Source organism: Ranitomeya imitator, chromosome 7 (genome assembly GCF_032444005.1).
Source record: "Ranitomeya imitator isolate aRanImi1 chromosome 7, aRanImi1.pri, whole genome shotgun sequence".
Classification (NCBI taxonomy): Eukaryota; Metazoa; Chordata; class Amphibia; order Anura; family Dendrobatidae; genus Ranitomeya; species Ranitomeya imitator.
The window spans coordinates 221,719,737-221,737,867 of record NC_091288.1 but is presented as its reverse complement, the minus strand read 5'-3'; the positions used below and the strand labels follow the sequence as shown (position 1 = coordinate 221,737,867).

Here is an 18,131-nt window from a genome sequence, read left to right as displayed (position 1 = left end):
TACCAAGGCGCCGAGGAAAAGCCAAACGGTAGACCACAGGGTTAACCTGTTCTAGAACCTTGAAAGGACCAATATAGCAGCAGTAACCCTATGCACAGAGTGAGACTGAGCAAGACACTGGGACCGATGTCTCCGCTGAGCAGACTCCACTGCGGCTGGAGAAGAATGGGAGACTGCAGCAAAGAAGGTTCGAGATTCCCCCTGTGCAGAGGTGGGAACTCGACACCTAACAATTAGTCGCCAGAAAGGCTACCTGCTATGTACTGGCTAATAGGCACACTGCAGCAATGGCGATATAACTACTCCCACACAGGCAGGAACAATAATTGTCAACGCCGTCTGTCGCAACAAAGCCTCCCAAACGCATAGAACAAATTCGCTGCCATTAGCTCCGATTTCTTAATTATTAATGTGTCCATAGCCAACTCAGATTAGTAGCGTAATGCACTTCAGAGGACGTGACAGTTCATTATAGAGCAAGGCGAGACAAGCTAGTAATTTTATATATTATACTCCAAAAAAGTAGACAGTGTTTACAGAAGTATAAAAAGATATTATAAAAGTAGACAAGTCGTATGTACAATACAATTACAGAAAAAATTTGATTAAAGTTGAAAAAACACTTACATAGCGTTCAGATCATTTCATCCCCTGGCTGATCGTGTGCTGTGGGGGATGGGTGACACAACTAGATGCATCACACCTCTATAGGTGCTAGATCCCGGACAAAAGACCCTGGAAGACCCCTGCCTCACTAAGTTTCTCCCAGCCTAAAACCCAGGCACTTTCCCTGTGGTGACCTCACTCAGGGCTGAATCCTCCTCTTTCTTAGAGCTGTGACTAACCGATTTTTATACATAGCTTGCTGTATGAACCTTATATATGAACGCCACAATGATCAGGATGTTCACCATGTCAGGGGGATTCTTTTAAGTGTAAACACAACGCGGTTACATGACCCGCTTACGGAGAAATCCGCTCCTTGCAACTCGTTGGGTTTAGCTCCTAGCAATTTCAGTGAGCTATAGATCTCTCAATGGACATCCGGAATAAATAATCCTTATATCTTTAGTCCTGATTGGTGCCAATATATATAACTTTAAAAGAACAATAGAATCCCATGCTTTCTGTACCAGTTTTGGCTGGTATTCAGTGGGAGGGGGGGATAAGGAGTATAAGGAGACCTGCTTTCGCAGCTCAACGCCATAACAATTCTTGACGGAGGGGGAAATGAGGGGTTTAAGATTAGACACGGAGGCTCAGGAAACTGCTGCTGAGAGCCCTGTGTGTGTAATTGATGTAGTCAGAACTTCTTCCTATTTCCTGACAGACATCTTCCAGCTCCATGCATCTTCGCTATTTCCTGTTCTTACTAGGCTACAATGCCATTATTATATCTCAAAATATCATGATTTCATGATCTAGGAGAAGCTAAAGATGCTGCTTACAGGAGAATGCCAAAGATTGCCGAGTAAAAACCACACACAGGTGCCAACCAAAGGAGATCTTTAAGAACCAGTTGAGTATTAGGTTTTTTTTTAATTTTCAGGGCCCCTTTCAATCCAGCACATTGAAAGCATTTGTCAGATACAAATTTTTGTTGAAACTTGAGATGAATTTCATTCACATCAAAGTTATTCACTCACTACTAATAGGGTATGATTACTTTTTCAAAGCTTCAAAGACTTTGAAGAAACCGTTTGGTATTTAGCATTGACAACTGCGCCTTTTCTGAATTAAAGGGATTGTCTGGACATCTAATATTTATGCCCAAGCCACCAGATCTAAGTATGTCTAAGGATATCTGCTAAAGGGATTTGCAGGATCCATGATTTACTGATACAAATACGCTATAAGGGATACAATACATTAAGTGAAATAATAGTTTCAAAATGAAATTTTTCCATGAGTTAAAGGATAAAAGAAAAGTAGTTTTAGACTTTAGTTCTATGAATAGAAAAGCTAATGTAGCAGAAATCCCATCCTGGGCTGATATTCAAACTCACAGCTCTCGCATTACTCTCCGCTGGCGTCTATGACATGGGCTAACAATCACAAAGTATCACATTGCTGTCCTCCATGATCGCACTGATTTGCAATGGAAAATTTGAGTTTGTTTTGAATGTTCCTAAATTTCACTGTGATTAATTGATTTCATGCTCCTTTCTTGGAGAATATTTGACTCTATTTCTCAAAACTGAATTCTGTAATTTGTGAATGACATTACATAGTAACATAGTGTTAGGGTTGGCGGAACGCACCGAATATATTTATTAAGTGAGATTGGTGCGTTCGCAACCCGGGATCCACCGTGCAGGAAAGAACCTGCTGCTAAGCAAACGGCGGCACTATATGGCGGTATGAACCAGCTCTGTTAGCTTCACAGAGCAGCCGAGAAGGCAAGGCTCTGTGCCCTGTTAGACTTTCACAGAGGCACAGGCCAACTACCCAAACGAGAGCAGTCAGTGGTCATGCATACACACAAAACTCCTCGCCGGAGGTGCCAGCATTCTAGGGGCTTATTTCAGCCGGGTCCCTGGACACACATAACACAATCTCCTCGCCGGAGGTGCCAGCATTCTAGGGGCTTATTTCAGCCGGGTCCCTGGACACACATACAAACACATGACCACACTGGCGCAAAGCACATAACATATGAAGATACTAGTGCATAGCTGCAGCACGTTCAGGACCTTTCAAAGAAGGACCAATGGAGTTGCTGCAGTACCTGAGCATGTGACCCTAGATCTCCACTGAGAGATCTTGCCCTGGGCATGCTCAGTGTGTGCAAAGCAGGACTTAGTCCTAGCACCTAAAGGACCTTCCAAGAAGGACCAATGGAAGTTGCTGCAGTACCTGAGCATGTGACCGTAGATCTCCACTGAGAGATCTTGCCCTGAGCATGCTCAGTGTGTGCAAAGCAGGACTTAGTCCCAGAAAAGCCTGCTCGCCGCAGATCAGTACAGGGTACAATAACAGAACCTGGAGAGGCAGTAGTAACCCTTTGCACAGTATCAGTTTCAGTGAGACGTTGGGAGCGACTTCTCTTCTGAGCAGGCTGCAATGCGGCCGATGCAGAATGGGAGACCGCAGCAGACATGGTTTGAGATTCCCCCTGTGCAGCAGAGGAAACTCGACTCCTAACACATAGTTACATAGTTATTAACGTTGAAGGAAGACTTTAAGTCCATCTAGTTCAACCCATAGCCTAACCTAATATGCCCTAACATGTTGATCCAGAGGAAGTAAAAAAAAACCATGTGGCAAAGAGTAAGCTCCACATTGGGGAAAAAAATTATTTCCCGACTCCACATACGGCAATCAGACTAGTTCCCTGGCATTGGCTGATTTATTTCCCTGGTGAAGTTCCAACCTGACGACTTGTGCCCCCGTATTAGACTTCCAATTCTTTGAGGTTCTACCTAACCATCAGTCACAAAAACTTCATATAAAAGCCTCCATACACGATAAGTGAAAGTTGTCCAACCCTTAGAAGATTACAACGGGACAGACAAAACACTTTCTGGGGCTTCCTGACCCTTCAACAATAAATGTCAGGGCAGAGAAGGATCAGACTGCTGGAATGTCAACAATTCATCCATTTGTTCTCAAGGGAGATAAGCCAAAGCCAAAGGTAGAGCTGAGAGAATCTCCTGAAATTTGATTTGGGTTATTTTTTTCATTTCAGGGAAGGGGGAGGCTTTCAATTCACATGAAATAAATTCAATGTCAATAGAATCAGTCAGGAAGTGACTAAAAAACTTTTACAATCTAATTTTCATTCCCTGAACCTGTCAAACTCCTATTGTTAATCCAATCGGCTTTTTAATTACCGTATTTTCCGGCATATCAGTCAACTTTTTAACCCCTGAAATTCTTCTCAAAAATCGGGGGTCGTTTTATACGCCAGGTGTCATCTTATAGGGCGTGTGTGGAAGAATCTGCCATCACCGCATATGGTGGGGGGAAAGGTCCTGATGACGAGGTGAGGGGGCGCCTCACCAGGAAGGTGTAAGTGAAGCAAACTGTAGGCATCCGGGACGCCCGGGTTATGGAAAAAAGAGAGAGAGCGGAGCTCTTCAGAGAGAAAGAGGACTTGAACTCTATAGCGCCAACTGTTGGAAGTAGCGATCCTACAAGTCTCAATCAACCCTTTATTGAGTCGTGCAATATGACTTAGGATAAGAGCCAAATCAGAATCTCAATTCGCAGACACGGTGTTTCGGGCTGTTGGCCCTCGTCAGTGCGAAGCATGAGAACTGATTTGGCTAGGTGAGAGGCTCTGGACTGGGGTCTAAGGGGTAAGGTTTCTCCTTGTGGAGAGTGACATACCAGCTCTGGCTTCTCAAGGTAAGGAGGCTTATTCGCCGTGCAATGCTCCTCTGGGAAATTTAACATGCAAATTGCCTCTTCAGAGAGAAAGAGGACTTGAACTATTTATACATATATACTATATATACAGCATATATAGTTACATAAAATACAATGGATTAACAGAGAAACTTACAATGCTGGCCACAGGGATGGCTCAGCTTATCCAATTAAAAATGTCTGGTTAGCATGCATCAAGCCTACCTTTTCATAGATAAGAAATATGGCATGACTGTTGTCGGTGATCTTACCACTATTGATTTGGAGCTTATAGGCATGTGTCACAGTGATTAAAAAATATGTATATTCTTCCCAGATTAGTCCTGAAGTTGAAAATGTATGTCCCATCAGTATCGGATCTATAGAAACCCCAATATTCATAACTTCCCATCAGCACTGAACGGACTGGATGCAGACGTAAAGTTTCCTATCAACCCATGATGTGACTACTGGGGACAAAAGGAGACTTCTCCACTTTTCCATTTATGCATAAACACATGTCCCATTGTTATCTGGACCTCAGAAAATATCTTTCCTGTTTAATTACTTGTCCTCTCTAGGGATTCTTAATTAGTTTTGTCACTTCTCAGCCATATGCAATTTCCTCACTTCCAATATGTTTAACTGTGTAATTGTACTTCAAGGAGTGTAAGCTCTTATCCCTCTAGAGAGATTCTGTGCGAGAGGAAGGGGTGAATGCACCCAATCTGGAGAGGTCTAATGGGACTTTATTTTTTTTCTATGACATTTACCATATTCTCTAAATGCTAAAACTGACCTGCTATTGAGATCCACTTTGCAGACACCAAACATGTCTGGGTTCTTTTTTATTTAAGTGGTGAAAAGAATCAGAAATTTGTAAGAAAAATAATTCCCATTTTCCAAGACCCGTTGCATCTCTGATTTTGCTGGTCTGGGGCTGGACGAGGACTCCTTTTTTGCAGCCTTAGCGGACTCATTGAGATACCCATTTTCGGGAAGATACAATCTTTTCATCACATTTTATTGCAATGTAGTGGCAGCTAAAAAAATGTAATTCTGGAGTTTCAATTTTTTTAACATAGCGCCACTTACCAATTGGATTAAATTACTTTATGTTTGTTAGGGGTCGAATTCCCGCCTCTGCACAGGGGGAATCTCGATCCATCTCCGCTGCAGTCTCCCATTCTTCTCCTGCCGCAGTGGAGCCTGCTTGGTGGAGGCGTCGGTCCCAGCGTCTTGCTCAGTCTGACATTTTGCAAAAGGTTACTGCTGCCTTTCCAGCTTCTGCCATTGTAGCCACTAGCCAGTACTGGTCAACGGTGAGCAGACATCTTTGGGCCTTAGTTCTACTTTTCCCCTTCTGAGCATGACCAGGGTAAGATCTCTCATTGGAGATCAAGTGTCACATGCTCAGGTACTGTAGCAATTCCCATTGGTCGTCTAGGAAGGTCCTGAAGTTGCTCAAGTTCTGTTGCAGCCTCCCATTGGTCCTTCTGGGAAGGTCCTGTAGTTGCTGCAGCCTGCAGCTATAAAAGGTTCGCATGACCGCACGGACATGCGCTAGTATCAATCTAAGTTATGTGCTTTGCTCCAGTGTGGTTATGTGTGTATATATTCAGGGACCCGGCTGAAATAAGCCCCTAGAATACCGGCACCTCCGGTGAGGAGATTGTGTGTTGTGTATATATTCAGGGACCCGGCTGAAATAAGCCCCTAGAATACCGGCACCTCCGGTGAGGAGATTATGTGTTGTGTATATATTCAGGGACCCGGCTGAAATAAGCCCCTAGAATACCGGCACCTCCGGTGAGGAGATTGTGTGTTGTGTATATATTCAGGGACCCGGCTGAAATAAGCCCCTAGAATACCGGCACCTCCGGTGAGGAGATTATGTGTTGTGTATATATTCAGGGACCCGGCTGAAATAAGCCCCTAGAATACCGGCACCTCCGGTGAGGAGATTGTGTGTTTGCATGACCACTGACTGCTATCAGCTCGGCAGTAAGCTTGTGCTCCTGTGAGTCTAACAGGGCACAGTGCCTTCCTTTCACGGCGACTCTGTGAAGTAACAGAGCTAGCTTATACCGCCAAATAGTGCCACCATTCAATAGCAGCAGGTTCCTCCTGCACGGTGGACCCCAGGCTGCGAACGCACCAATAATAAACATCTATATCTACTTGGTGCGTTCCGCTAGCCCTAACAATATTTTGATAAATTGGACATTTTTAAGGCAGCGATATCAAATATGTCTATTTTTCATTGTTTCATTTTGATTGGGACTCCCATACAGTCAGAAAAGATTGTATCTTGGCCATTTCTCCTTCTGTCTAGTCAGTAATAACTTCCATGGATCAACTAGGGGCAGCACGGTGGCTCAATGGCTCAGTGGATAGCACTGCAGCCTTGCAGCGCTGGGGTCCTGGGTTCCAATCCCACCCAGGACAACATCTGCAAAGAGTTTGTATGTTCTCTCCGTGTTTGCGTGGGTTTCCTCCGGGCACTCCGGTTTCCTCCCACATTCCAAAGACATACTGATAGGGAATCTAGATTGTGAGCCCCATCGGGGACAGTGATGATAATGTGTGTAAAGCGCTGCGGAATATGTTAGCGCTATATAAAAAATAAAGATTATTATTATTAGATTAACTACTTCCAGGTTGTCTCAAAACCAATAAAATGAGCCAGAGCACATGTTGGTATAAGTGCAATGCATATGTGGGTATTCACACTGTGGCCATTTAACAGACCAAACCTGAGATAACTGCACAGTTGGGGCACAGGTGTTGCTCAGTCCTTATCTATTTGGGCATCTCCTGACACATACTGAGGTAATTACTTGAGCGGGTCACCTTGTCGTGGTGTGATGGCTTTTACGATTTTTTGATCAAAATAGTGTTAACTAAGTAGCATTTACTATTTACATGTACGATTACTATTTACTTAGTTATTACAGGGTAATTGCTCATCCGGGTTGCCTCAGTAACACTTGAACCCCAAATCATTTCTGTAACTTTAAGGTACCTTCACATTTAGCGACGCTGCAGCGATCTAGACAACGATGTCGATCGCTGCAGCGTCGCTGTGTGGTCGCTGGAGAGCTGTCACACAGACAGCTCTCCAGCGACCAACTATGCGAAGTCCCCTGGTAACCAGGGTAAACATCGGGTTACTAAAGGTGCCTTCACACTGAGCAATATTGCAACGAGAACGACAACGATCTATGACGTTGCAGCGTCCTGGATAACGATATCGTTGTGTTTGACACGCAGCAGCGATCCGGATCCCGCTGTGACATCGCTAGTCGTTGCCGAAAGTTCAGAACTTTATTTGGTCGTTAGATCAGCCTGAATCGTTGTGTTTGACATGAAAAGCAACGACGTCAGCAACGATGAAAGGGGCCGTCGCAGCGTCTTGTTGTGGCCAGGTAGGCGTTATGCATTACAAAAGGAGACACCTTTAAATTTAGCAATGTCGCTCGTAGATAGATACGCAATTATTTCGAAGATCCCAATATATTACAAATTGCAAAAGGAGACGCCATCTGTCATAATGGCCTGGGAGGTGGTGTGAACATTATTATAGTAATGTAATTATCACCATACTCCCAAATGCATTCCAAAGACAAAAGGTGATGCCTACATCACATTATTACATTAAAAAAGGCACCCCTTTACATTACATTACAAAAGGTGACGCCAACTGTCACGACAGCCTAGGAGGTAGGTGTGAACTTTACGTAAGGGCGTATTTACAATGCATCACTATTACAAAAGAAGACCCCTTTAAATCACATTATTACATTACAAAAGGTGACGCCATAACGTTATATATTTCAAAAGGCTTTGTTGTTACGTCTCACTGAGAACGCTGATAGGTCACATCGGGGTCACGTGTACCTGCGTTCCGAAATATAAACCGCGACTTTACAACTTTTCAATCACTTGTGCGTACTCTGCCATCCACGAGCATCTCGTGTGCGTCTTGGTTCGAAATCCATCGTGTTCCTTCTCCATCAACTCGTGGGCGTCTTGGCTGTAACTTTTGAGCGACCTGTTTGTAGATCTTCAACTCTGCAGCGTTTTCAATTAGTACATCTACGGTGAGTATATCCTTGTGCTGTATTCATTTGCCATGCAGCAATACTAATTTATGTGTCTAGAAATAGATGTATACTACATCTCAGCAGTGATTTTTTTTTAGAGCTTTCACGTTTATAACCAAAGACGCTTTAGCGTCGTAGTATTTCCATTTTAAGTGGTAATGCAAACGATTTTGTAGTATGGTGTGTTTCACCAACATGAAATTGGCCATTGACAAAATAGCAGCCAATAGAATTTACAAATTTTTCAACGCTCAAAATGGATAAAAATAGCCCTCATCCCATCCCCAAATGGTGGCTATGGGGAAACACACAAACGGCCCCCATCCCATCCCCTAAATGGTGGAAATAGTCCCACGGACCATCCCATACAAAAAATGACTGATAACAATAGGAACGGCATACGGCTCATCAAACTTTTAATTTTTGCTGTTTCTTAACTTTTATTTTTTTATTTTTTAAAGATGTCTACAAATGAGCAGGACTGTGTTCGGGCACTCATAGAGATGTACCGCTCCCTGCCCTGTTTGTGGAAGATAAAATCTAAGGATTATAGCAACCGTTACATGAAGAGAGAAGCGTATGAGAAGCTGGTGGCCGTCTACAGGGAGTATCATCCCACAGAGACCGTGGATGAAAACATTGTGAGGAAAAAGATCCAGGCTCTCCGCACAGTTTTCAAAAAAGAGGTCAACAAAGTGGAAAATTCTAAGAAGTCTGGGGCCGGAACTGAGGAAGTCTATGTGCCCAGGCTGTGGTATTACGACCTGATGGCATTCACTAGAGACCAAGAGATCCCTCGCCCGTGCCAGACTGTGACTAGCCTTTGTGAGCCATCGCCCGAAGATATCCTGCCTGAGTCTCCTGACGACCATGTAAGTAGCCCCAAGCTTCCCTTCTTGTAGCATGCCGTGTGTCTTGTATGTTTATGAGACTGCATGGCTTCCAGTAATAGTGAGTCACGTTGTTCATGTTTAATCCCCCTGATGATAACAGCTGCCACTTCCTGTGTCCGTAATTAACATATTGTGTCTTCCGCACATTCGTACAGTATTGCCGGCCAATGTAGTTCAGCACAGCTCTTTAACCCCTTTGTTTTTTAACCCAGGTAACTGTTCCTCATAGGTTCCAATGGGCATAGAGGTGTTTGGGGAGGTGTGGGCTCTCTCGGGCTGTGTGGCAGAGTCGTTTGTATGTTATTTATTTTAAATTTTTCTTTTTCATGTAATTGCAGGTGCCTCTGCAACAGCGGGAAACAACGGAAGCGAACAATGTCCAGTCCCCTCAGTCCTCCAGTAGCCCGTCTGTCGAGGAGCAGACATGTCCACTGCGCCCATCTAGAAAAAGAAAATCAACAGCAGCCACACCTGTGGATCTCCTGGCAGTGGCCAACAGCATCTTGTCCAAGCACGTCACAACCAAACTCTCCCCATTCGCATCCTTGGTTGAGGAACGTTTAAACAGACTGGATGATACCCAAAGATCTCACGCGGAGAGAATAATGTTTGACGTTATGAACGCGGCAGCCGCAGGAAAACTATGCGACACATCAACATTGAGCATTGACGTCCGTCAGCCCAGTGCCCATTTTTATTGGGGACACCAACAGGAGCCCATGCACAGCACTCCTGTCCGCAGACCTGGGCCACATAATTCTCAGTTCCGGACACCACCTGCACCCCCTTCTTTTGGTGACTTATCACAAGGACCTCCTATGGCCACGCACCACTACAGTGAGATGGACACTTACTACCAAAATTTGTAGTGTTGTAGTTGAAATAAATGAGACTTGTGTTTTAGATGCTCCACAAGTAATCCCCTATGCCTTCTCCCCTGCAGGCATCCTCCTGGCACCCGGTCATTAATCCCCTATGCCTCATCAACATTAAAAAAGTATTGTAATAACAAATAATAAAATTTTTAATACAAATAATAAATTTTTTGGTTTCTTAAATTTGTGTATGTACTACGTGTCTCTTTGGCTTGGCAATAAATGACGCCGCTGGTCAATATACTACGTTGCTGGGCAATATGCGACGGGGACATGCGAATGCTAGAATACCCAATACATTACCGTCACACATAACTATATTGTTAACGATATCGTTGCTTTTTGTGACGTAGCAACGATATCGTTAACTAAATTGTTGTGTGACAGCGTCCAGCGATCAGGCCCATGCTGGGAGATCATTGGTCGCTGGGGAAAGTACAGCACTTTTTGTGGTTGCTGAATCTCCCGCTGACATCGCTGAATCGGCGTTACACACAGCATGTGTAACGCCGATTCAGCGATGTCGTCACAAGAAACAAGGGAAACATTGGGTTAATAAGTGCAGGGCCACTCTTAGTAACGTGATGTTTACCATGGTTACCGTTGTCAATGTTAAAAAAACAAACAGTACATACATTCCCGCTGTATGGTCAAGTCCCTCGCCTTCGGCTTCCCGCACTGACTGGTGAGCGCCGTCCGGTAGTAAAGCACAGCGTAGACATCACCGTTGTACTTTACGCCCGGCGCTGAGTCAGTGCTGGAAGCTGAAGGCGAGGGACATGACTATACAGCGTGAATGTAAGTATGTATTGTAATTTTTTTTTAACATTTACAACGGTAACCAGGGTAAACATCGGGTTAATAATCGCGGCCCTGCACTTAGTAACCCGATGTTTACCCTGGTTACCCGTGGACTTCTGGATCGGTGCTCGCTGGAGAGCTGTCTGTGTGACAGCTCTCCAGCGACCAAACAGCGATCCACATCATTGTCGGTATCGCTGCAGAGTCGATGAGTGTGAAGGTACCTTTAGAATATGGTGAACATCTACTAATATATATACACACACACATCAGGAAATCACTAGTGCATAGGATGCTGCAGACTCACAGGTTTCATATGATTGATACAGAAGTAGAGTATGTTCATAGATATATATGTTTATTGGTATGTATTGGTATGTATGTAAAATAATAAGAAATAACAAATAGATATATCGTTATGTTCACATTTATTACAGAAAAAGGAGTATCATGGGTCATCCAAAAATTGTTAAAAATGAGCACTTTTACACAAGAGCACTTGAACCCCCCAACAATATCATCCATAATACATGGTATAAGTTATGCCAACAGTTACGTTACAGCTGTTGATACTGCCATGGGACAGCCCCTGGCCCATTGAAAAAGTCAGAGTATTTGTCCCTGCTATTAGTTGCATCATCACAGTACCTTCCAGAACCCAGACTTTCCAAACCACAAACCCTGTGCGCGTCTAGACGCCATTCGCCCTGGGTTACATCTCCGTTACCCTGGTCCACAGAGTCTACATACTGTGGAGGGCTGTATGCAGTGGCATCACGGCGACGTAGAAAGTTGTGGAGGACACAACAAGCAAGCACCACAGAGTCAATAGACGTTAGTTTCATGTTTAGTGCTGTGTGGAAAACCCGAAATCGGTTTGCCATAATTCCGAATGCATTTTCCACAACGCGTCTAGCTCTTGAAAGTCTGTAATTAAAGATTCGTCGTTCCGGTGTCAGAGTCTTCTGGGAGAAGGGCTTCAAAAGGTTGGGATGCAGTGGGAAAGCCTCATCTCCGACAAAGACAAAGTTCATGTTTTCTGTTGTGTCACTGTTGGGCGGCAAGGCAAGTTTATTATTTTTCAAGCGTTCCCCAAAATCTGTGTGCTCCAAAACTCCTCCATCGGATACTCTCCCGTTAATCCCAACAGACACACTTATGAAATCATAGTTAGCATTTACGAGGGCCATGAGAATTATGCTGAAATATCCCTTATAGTTATAATAAAAGGAGCCAGAGTGTGGTGGTTGGGTGATGCGTACATGTTTGCCATCCAAGGCCCCACCGCAATTAGGGAACTGCCATTGCTCCTCAAATCCCCTAGAAATCTCTTTCCAGTCATCCGGGGTCTGTGGGAAAGGCATGTAACTGCGGTGTAAAACTGAGACAATAGCTTTGCATGTCTCTGGGATGATGACGCTGAGTAGGGATCGGGATATAGCTGCGCTGTAATGCAAGTCTTGCATAGACCTGCCAGTCGCCAGGAAACGCAGCGTGACAGCCAGCCTCTCATCCACAGGGACAGCTGCTCTCATCTGTGTATTTTGCCGCCTGATATAAGGTTCTACAGCTGCAAGTAGGACATTAAATGAGTCCTCCGACATTCTCAGGTAGTTACGAAAATCATGCGGGTTGTTATCCGCCAGTTCCCTTATAAGGCCCATATGGGACAATTGATTCCTCTTCTGCAGCCACTGTTTGGTCCACATGCGGCGCTGACGCTTTACACGATTGTTTCGCGCTTGAACCTCCAGCTGGTTGTGAGCTTCTACCAATAACGCGGCCGCAACAATCACAGGTACATCCGAATGAGACATGGCAACCTGAGAAAGGAAAAAAGAAAAAAAAAAATTACTACATATCATTTTCAAAACTTACACAAGACATCCAATACTGTAATGCATTCTCCGTTGCGTCACCGATGCTGCACCATTTGACAAAAATGTTAACATAGGATGTAAGGTACTATATATATATATATATATATATATATATATATATATATACACATACATACACACACATACATATATACATACACAGAGATATACATGGCTAATTGTAAGCAACGTTAACACAACAGCCATACCCCATAGATACCCTCCATTAAATGTACCATCCACTGAAACAAACAGGACGATGAGCGCTGCTGATTTATAACGGGAACGCCAAATAGTGACTTCTGGAGCCGACGTCACACCCGCGACGGTGTGCATAAATGGAGACGCTATAGCGTTGCGAATTGCGCGCCAGAACGGTAGAATCAAGGACCTCCTCTGGGCGTGGCTGGGTGGTGCCATACAGCGTCTCTCTTGCTAAAATGGCGGCGAGACAGCGATGTCCTCCTTTGGGGCAGACAGAGGTCCGCTTTTTTGTAAAAAAAATGGATGCCATGGACTATGAGGGCCGGGAGAGTCGCCCAGCACACCCAAATCTACACAAGAATGAGGTGTTGCGCCACATTGCCCAGAAAATGGAGCGGAGGTTCGGCATCCGGCGCAGTGCGCTGCAGCTGCGCAAAAAGTGGGCCGACCTCCGGTACAAACAGCCACTTTATCTGGCAACGTTGCGGGCAGAGACCAGGCAAGGCAAGTAACAGTATAGTGTAATTGGGAGACACACAGTATCGGGAGGGGGGAATAGGGACACTCGCACTGCCGTGTGGCGCTTCCCACCTTCTATATATGTACCTCGATTTGGGGACTTAAATTTAAATTTTATTCCTTTATGCCACTGGCCTAGGTTTGTTATTTGTGGGGGTGTCGGAAGCTCTGTACTTTGGTGTGTAAACATTGTGTTTCTTTATTTTTTGTGTATAGAGAGACAACGCCAGCAGAGGACTACAGCGGCCAGCAGCGTACGCCCACAGCCAGGGCCGTCACGTAAGTTACCCCTCATGTCTGGCAATTGCGATGGCGCCTACTTAATTTTTTATTTAAGTCTACAGCTCTGTACTTCTGGTGTCTAAACCTTGCGTGTCTTTGTTTGGGGTGTAGAGAGACGCCGCCGGCAGAGGACAGCACCCACTGCAGCCAGCAGTACAGCGGCTAGCAGCGGAAGCCCACAGCCAGTGTCGTCACGTAAGTTAACCACCCTTTTTTAGAATTTAATGACGCCATACGGGCCATTAGTAGGGAGGTTAAATATTGTGTACATTACAGGTGCAGTAACCCCACCGCAGGCCACAACCCCGCCCTTTCGCCACCCATCTTCCTCCCCCGGGTCGGCGTCATTCTCTCCAGCGACAAGCATTCGTAAGTTACAAAACCAGCGAGCGCTTCACCACAGTGAGTTCAATTGTTAACCAGATATGTATTTGCTTCCTTTCAGCAGCAGGAGCTGTGGCCCGAGCCAGGGGATGGGTGGTCAGCAGCTCCGCGGATGAGCAACAGGCGTCCCTTTTCCGTAAGTATTGAGAAAGTGGGAGGGGGTTATCGGTGGGATGTCACATTTGACAACGACTAAACGGACCCTAAAACATTGAACCTAAAAAATGCCCTCTGGGGCAGTAGAAAATTGAGTGTGTAGTTACAAGTACCATTTTACAATAAACGAATTACTAACGATCATTACCAGCTATACGACCTGGTCGTGATCGTTGGTAAGTCACTGTGTGGTCGCTGGGTCGCTGTCACACAGAACAATTGCGTTAACAATATCGTTGCAACTTCACAGAAATCAAAGATATCGTTACAAAAATCGTTATTTTTGACGGTACCGTAAAATTGCTGGTTATGTAAACACATGCCACCGTTGCAGCTTAATCACTGTCCATTCTCCAACCTCTTCTATCACAGAACCGGACACCGTGAGAGAGCTGCTGGCCAAGCAAGACCGCCTGGAGCGGACAGCAGCGCTCATGCTGCAACAAGTACAGCAACATGGCCGCACGCTGCGACACCTCTTGAGGCGTGGGAGGTTCTGATTTTTTTTTTTTTTTCTTTCATTGTTTGGGATATTGTTCTGTTACTTGTTATTTTTCAGTTAACAACATAAAAAAAGTTTGATTTGACACAATTATGTTTGGTTTATTGTGTCTATAGCCACCGGCAACACACCGTGCGCCAAGAAACGTCGCCACACACACTTTTTGGCCCACATAATATCTCCAGTAGTTAAAAATGAAAAGACTGCAGCTTGGTGTGTCTGTAGTATACAGATATGAGGTGGGCCAAAAATATTACATGCATCTCCATAATCACACAAATTGAGGGGACAATGGTTGTCACACGGTACATATCTATGCTCACCTGCCAGGTGTCAGAAATAGTGAATACAGGAGCCTGTATATGTTTATCATGAATTCATTTTTTCTGACACCGTACTTGATGAATATAGATAGCGTGACAGTGATTGTCTCTTGATCAAAAAAAAATAAGGTCAGTTTGTGAAAAAAAAAAATTAGTTTACCAGTTGTGAGCTGTTTTTATTTACTTGCGGAGCAGGCCAGGGACAGCTAAGCCAAGGTAGACACAAAAGAGTTGGTTGGCCTTACCATATAGTTTGCGCAAAAAATGCTACACAGCGCCAAATAGTTTGCAAACTGCATCCGAAAGTGCCTCCATCTTGTGTGTCCGCTTACCAGATGCACAAGATAGCTGCCAGATATGTTTTATACATTACTATACCATATACTTAGATAAGCATTGCGTCTAGCATTACTACACAGCCATTACTATACAAAAAAAAAAAAAATTGAACATACCGTTGATGAGCAATAAAAGAACCGATGAAGACGCCGGCAGTGGAGTACGGCGTTCCGAACAGAACGTTCACGGTAGAAGAGGATCGTAGCTGGAGAAGGATCGTTCCGGACAGGACGCTAGAAATGCAGGAAAAACAGGCATACGCAGCTCTCGAACAATGTGAATCAATCGCTGTAGAGTCGCGGTTTATATTCTGAGACGCCGGGACGTCACATCCTGGGTGACACCTATCTGGGTGTCACCCACCTGGGTGACACCTATCTGACTACGCTGCCAATTCATCGGATCGTTAACCACTGCTGTTTGACGTGAAGCAAGCAACCAGCGACAACGATCCGTGAGTCGCTGTTACGTCACTGTATCGCTCCGGCATCGTTCGAACGTTGGTGTGTTTGACGTCTCTACAGCGATCTAAACAGCGACGCTCCAGCGATCGCCTTTTGGTCGTATCGTTGTCTATATCGCTGCAGCGTCGCTCAGTGTGAAGGTACCTTAACTCCGAATGCCCTAGGTGCTCGCAGTCCGAGGCGGGTATCCTCCATATGATGTGGCAGTGCCCCAGGTTATCCTCGTTTTGGATCGTGGTGCTAAATAAAGTGGGACTAACATACAAATGTTCGATACCACGGGATCCTTTGGTATGCATATTGGGTTACGTAGAGGAGATTGTAACTGATAACTCGTACAAAACAGTCATTGCAAGATTGCTGTTTATTGCTCGAAAGTTGATCGCTAAGTTTTGGATAAGGGTAGAGCCACCAACGAGAAGAGATTTCATGACACAAGTGGACTATATCGTGGCATTGGAGAAGAGCATTTATTCTAAAAGAAACAAGATGGACCTTTTCAACAAGTTGTGGAATCCTTGGCTCAAGTCGGCGTGATCTGGAGATTGTTTTCTAGTTTTTTGGGTACTCTGCCCCCGTGGGAGCAGTATTGACATGACACCTTCTTGTTCTTGGTTAAGGATAGACGTTTGGGAGGATCGGAGTGGTTTTTCTTGGGTCTCCGGGGATGGGGGGGAGGGGAGGGGAGGGAAGCTGGTTTGGGATTAAAAAGTTTATTGAAAATGCAGAGCATATGTATGTACTGTTTACAGTAATGTAATCTACTTATATTTTTCTTACTGTTTAATAAAAATATTTGATTGAAAAAAAAAAAAAAAAAAAAAAAAAAAACAGTACATGTCAATAACACGGGATAATTTGTTGACATGATTTTGATCAAAAGAGCATAATAGCCATCTCACCGTGACAAGTTGTACCCAGTCAGGATGGTCACTAACTCTTGTAGTTCACCTCACTGTGGGCTGGCACATATATAAGAGCGTGGCTCACTATTTTTGCGCTCTTCATCTAATCCACAGTATATGGCTTTCTATGGGCATATTTCAAGAAGTATCGTTTCTCCTTGCGGAGAGTGACATGATAAGCATGTCGAGGTGAGGAGACTAAAAGCCGCAATGCTCCACTGGGAAATATGCAAATTGTCTCTTCAGAGAGGAAGAGGACTAGAACTGTAGTGCCACCTATTGGAAGTAGCAATCCTAACAGTCAATATCGACCCTTTAATGAGCCTTGTCACATGACTTGGATAATAGCCAAACCAGAATCTCAATTTGCAGACACTGTGTTTCGGGGTACTGCCCCTCATCAGTGCGAAGTGGAGATCTGATTTGGCTGATTGAGAGGCAAGGCTCGTTAAAGGGTCGACATTGACTGTTAGGATTGCTACTTCCAATAGTTGGCACTAGAGTTCTAGTCCTCTTCCTCTCTGAAGAGACAATTTGCATATGGGCATGTTTGAAACTCTCAAGTCTGGGTACTGCTCTGTCTCCATCTATTTTGAGGCCTATTGGCACACAGTGAGGTGAACTACAAGAGTTATGTACCATCATGATTGGGTACACCTTGTAATAGTGGAATAGTTTTATGCTCATTTGATCAAAATAATGTCAACATAGACCCCCCTGTGATTTATCTGAACTATTACAATTTATTTACGTACTGCAGAGTACTTGCCCATTTTTTTATCCTACAGTAGAATCTGCCCTCACTAAAGTCTTTAATGATCTACTAACAGATACATCTAATGGTCTCTGCTCCCGAATGAACTCCGGGATCTCTGCAGCATTCGACACTGTGGAGCATCAGCTCCTCCTCACTATGCTCCACTCCATCGGCCTCAAGAAAAAACAGTTTCTACTGGTTCTCCTCCTACTTCTCTGACCTCAACTTCACTGTAGCATTTTCCAGCTCTCCTTCTCATACTCTTCCTCTTACTGTTGTGGTTCCTCAGGGTTGAGTCCTAGGCCTCCTCCACTTCTCTGTATACACTACTCCTATTGGATAAGCCATCAGGCATCTCTATGCTTATGATACCCAATTATACACATTGTCT

At 44.5% G+C, this 18,131-nt stretch overlaps 2 protein-coding genes and 1 long non-coding RNA gene across 3 annotated transcripts; 2 read left to right on the top strand and 1 right to left on the bottom strand.

Moving 5' to 3' along the window:
• Positions 1-8,777: 8,777 nt before the first annotated feature.
• Positions 8,778-10,371, top strand: LOC138645669 (uncharacterized). The gene is made up of 2 exons (XM_069735124.1): positions 8,778-9,328; positions 9,688-10,371. The coding sequence occupies exons 1-2, from the start codon at positions 8,918-8,920 to the stop codon at positions 10,216-10,218; spliced, it is 942 nt and encodes a 313-aa protein (XP_069591225.1). The 5' UTR covers positions 8,778-8,917; the 3' UTR covers positions 10,219-10,371.
• A 1,065-nt stretch (positions 10,372-11,436) lies between these two features.
• LOC138645667 (uncharacterized) lies at positions 11,437-16,218 on the bottom strand. Its single transcript, XM_069735123.1, has 2 exons — positions 15,731-16,218; positions 11,437-12,848 (listed from the first exon to the last, which is right to left on the bottom strand). Exon 2 carries the CDS (start codon positions 12,840-12,842, stop codon positions 11,583-11,585), a length of 1,260 nt encoding a protein of 419 aa, XP_069591224.1. The 5' UTR covers positions 12,843-12,848; positions 15,731-16,218; the 3' UTR covers positions 11,437-11,582.
• LOC138645668 (uncharacterized) lies at positions 13,559-15,303 on the top strand. Its single transcript, XR_011314748.1, has 3 exons — positions 13,559-13,907; positions 14,022-14,430; positions 14,823-15,303. It is a non-coding gene; the product is annotated as an uncharacterized lncRNA (long non-coding RNA).
• Positions 16,219-18,131: the final 1,913 nt, after the last annotated feature.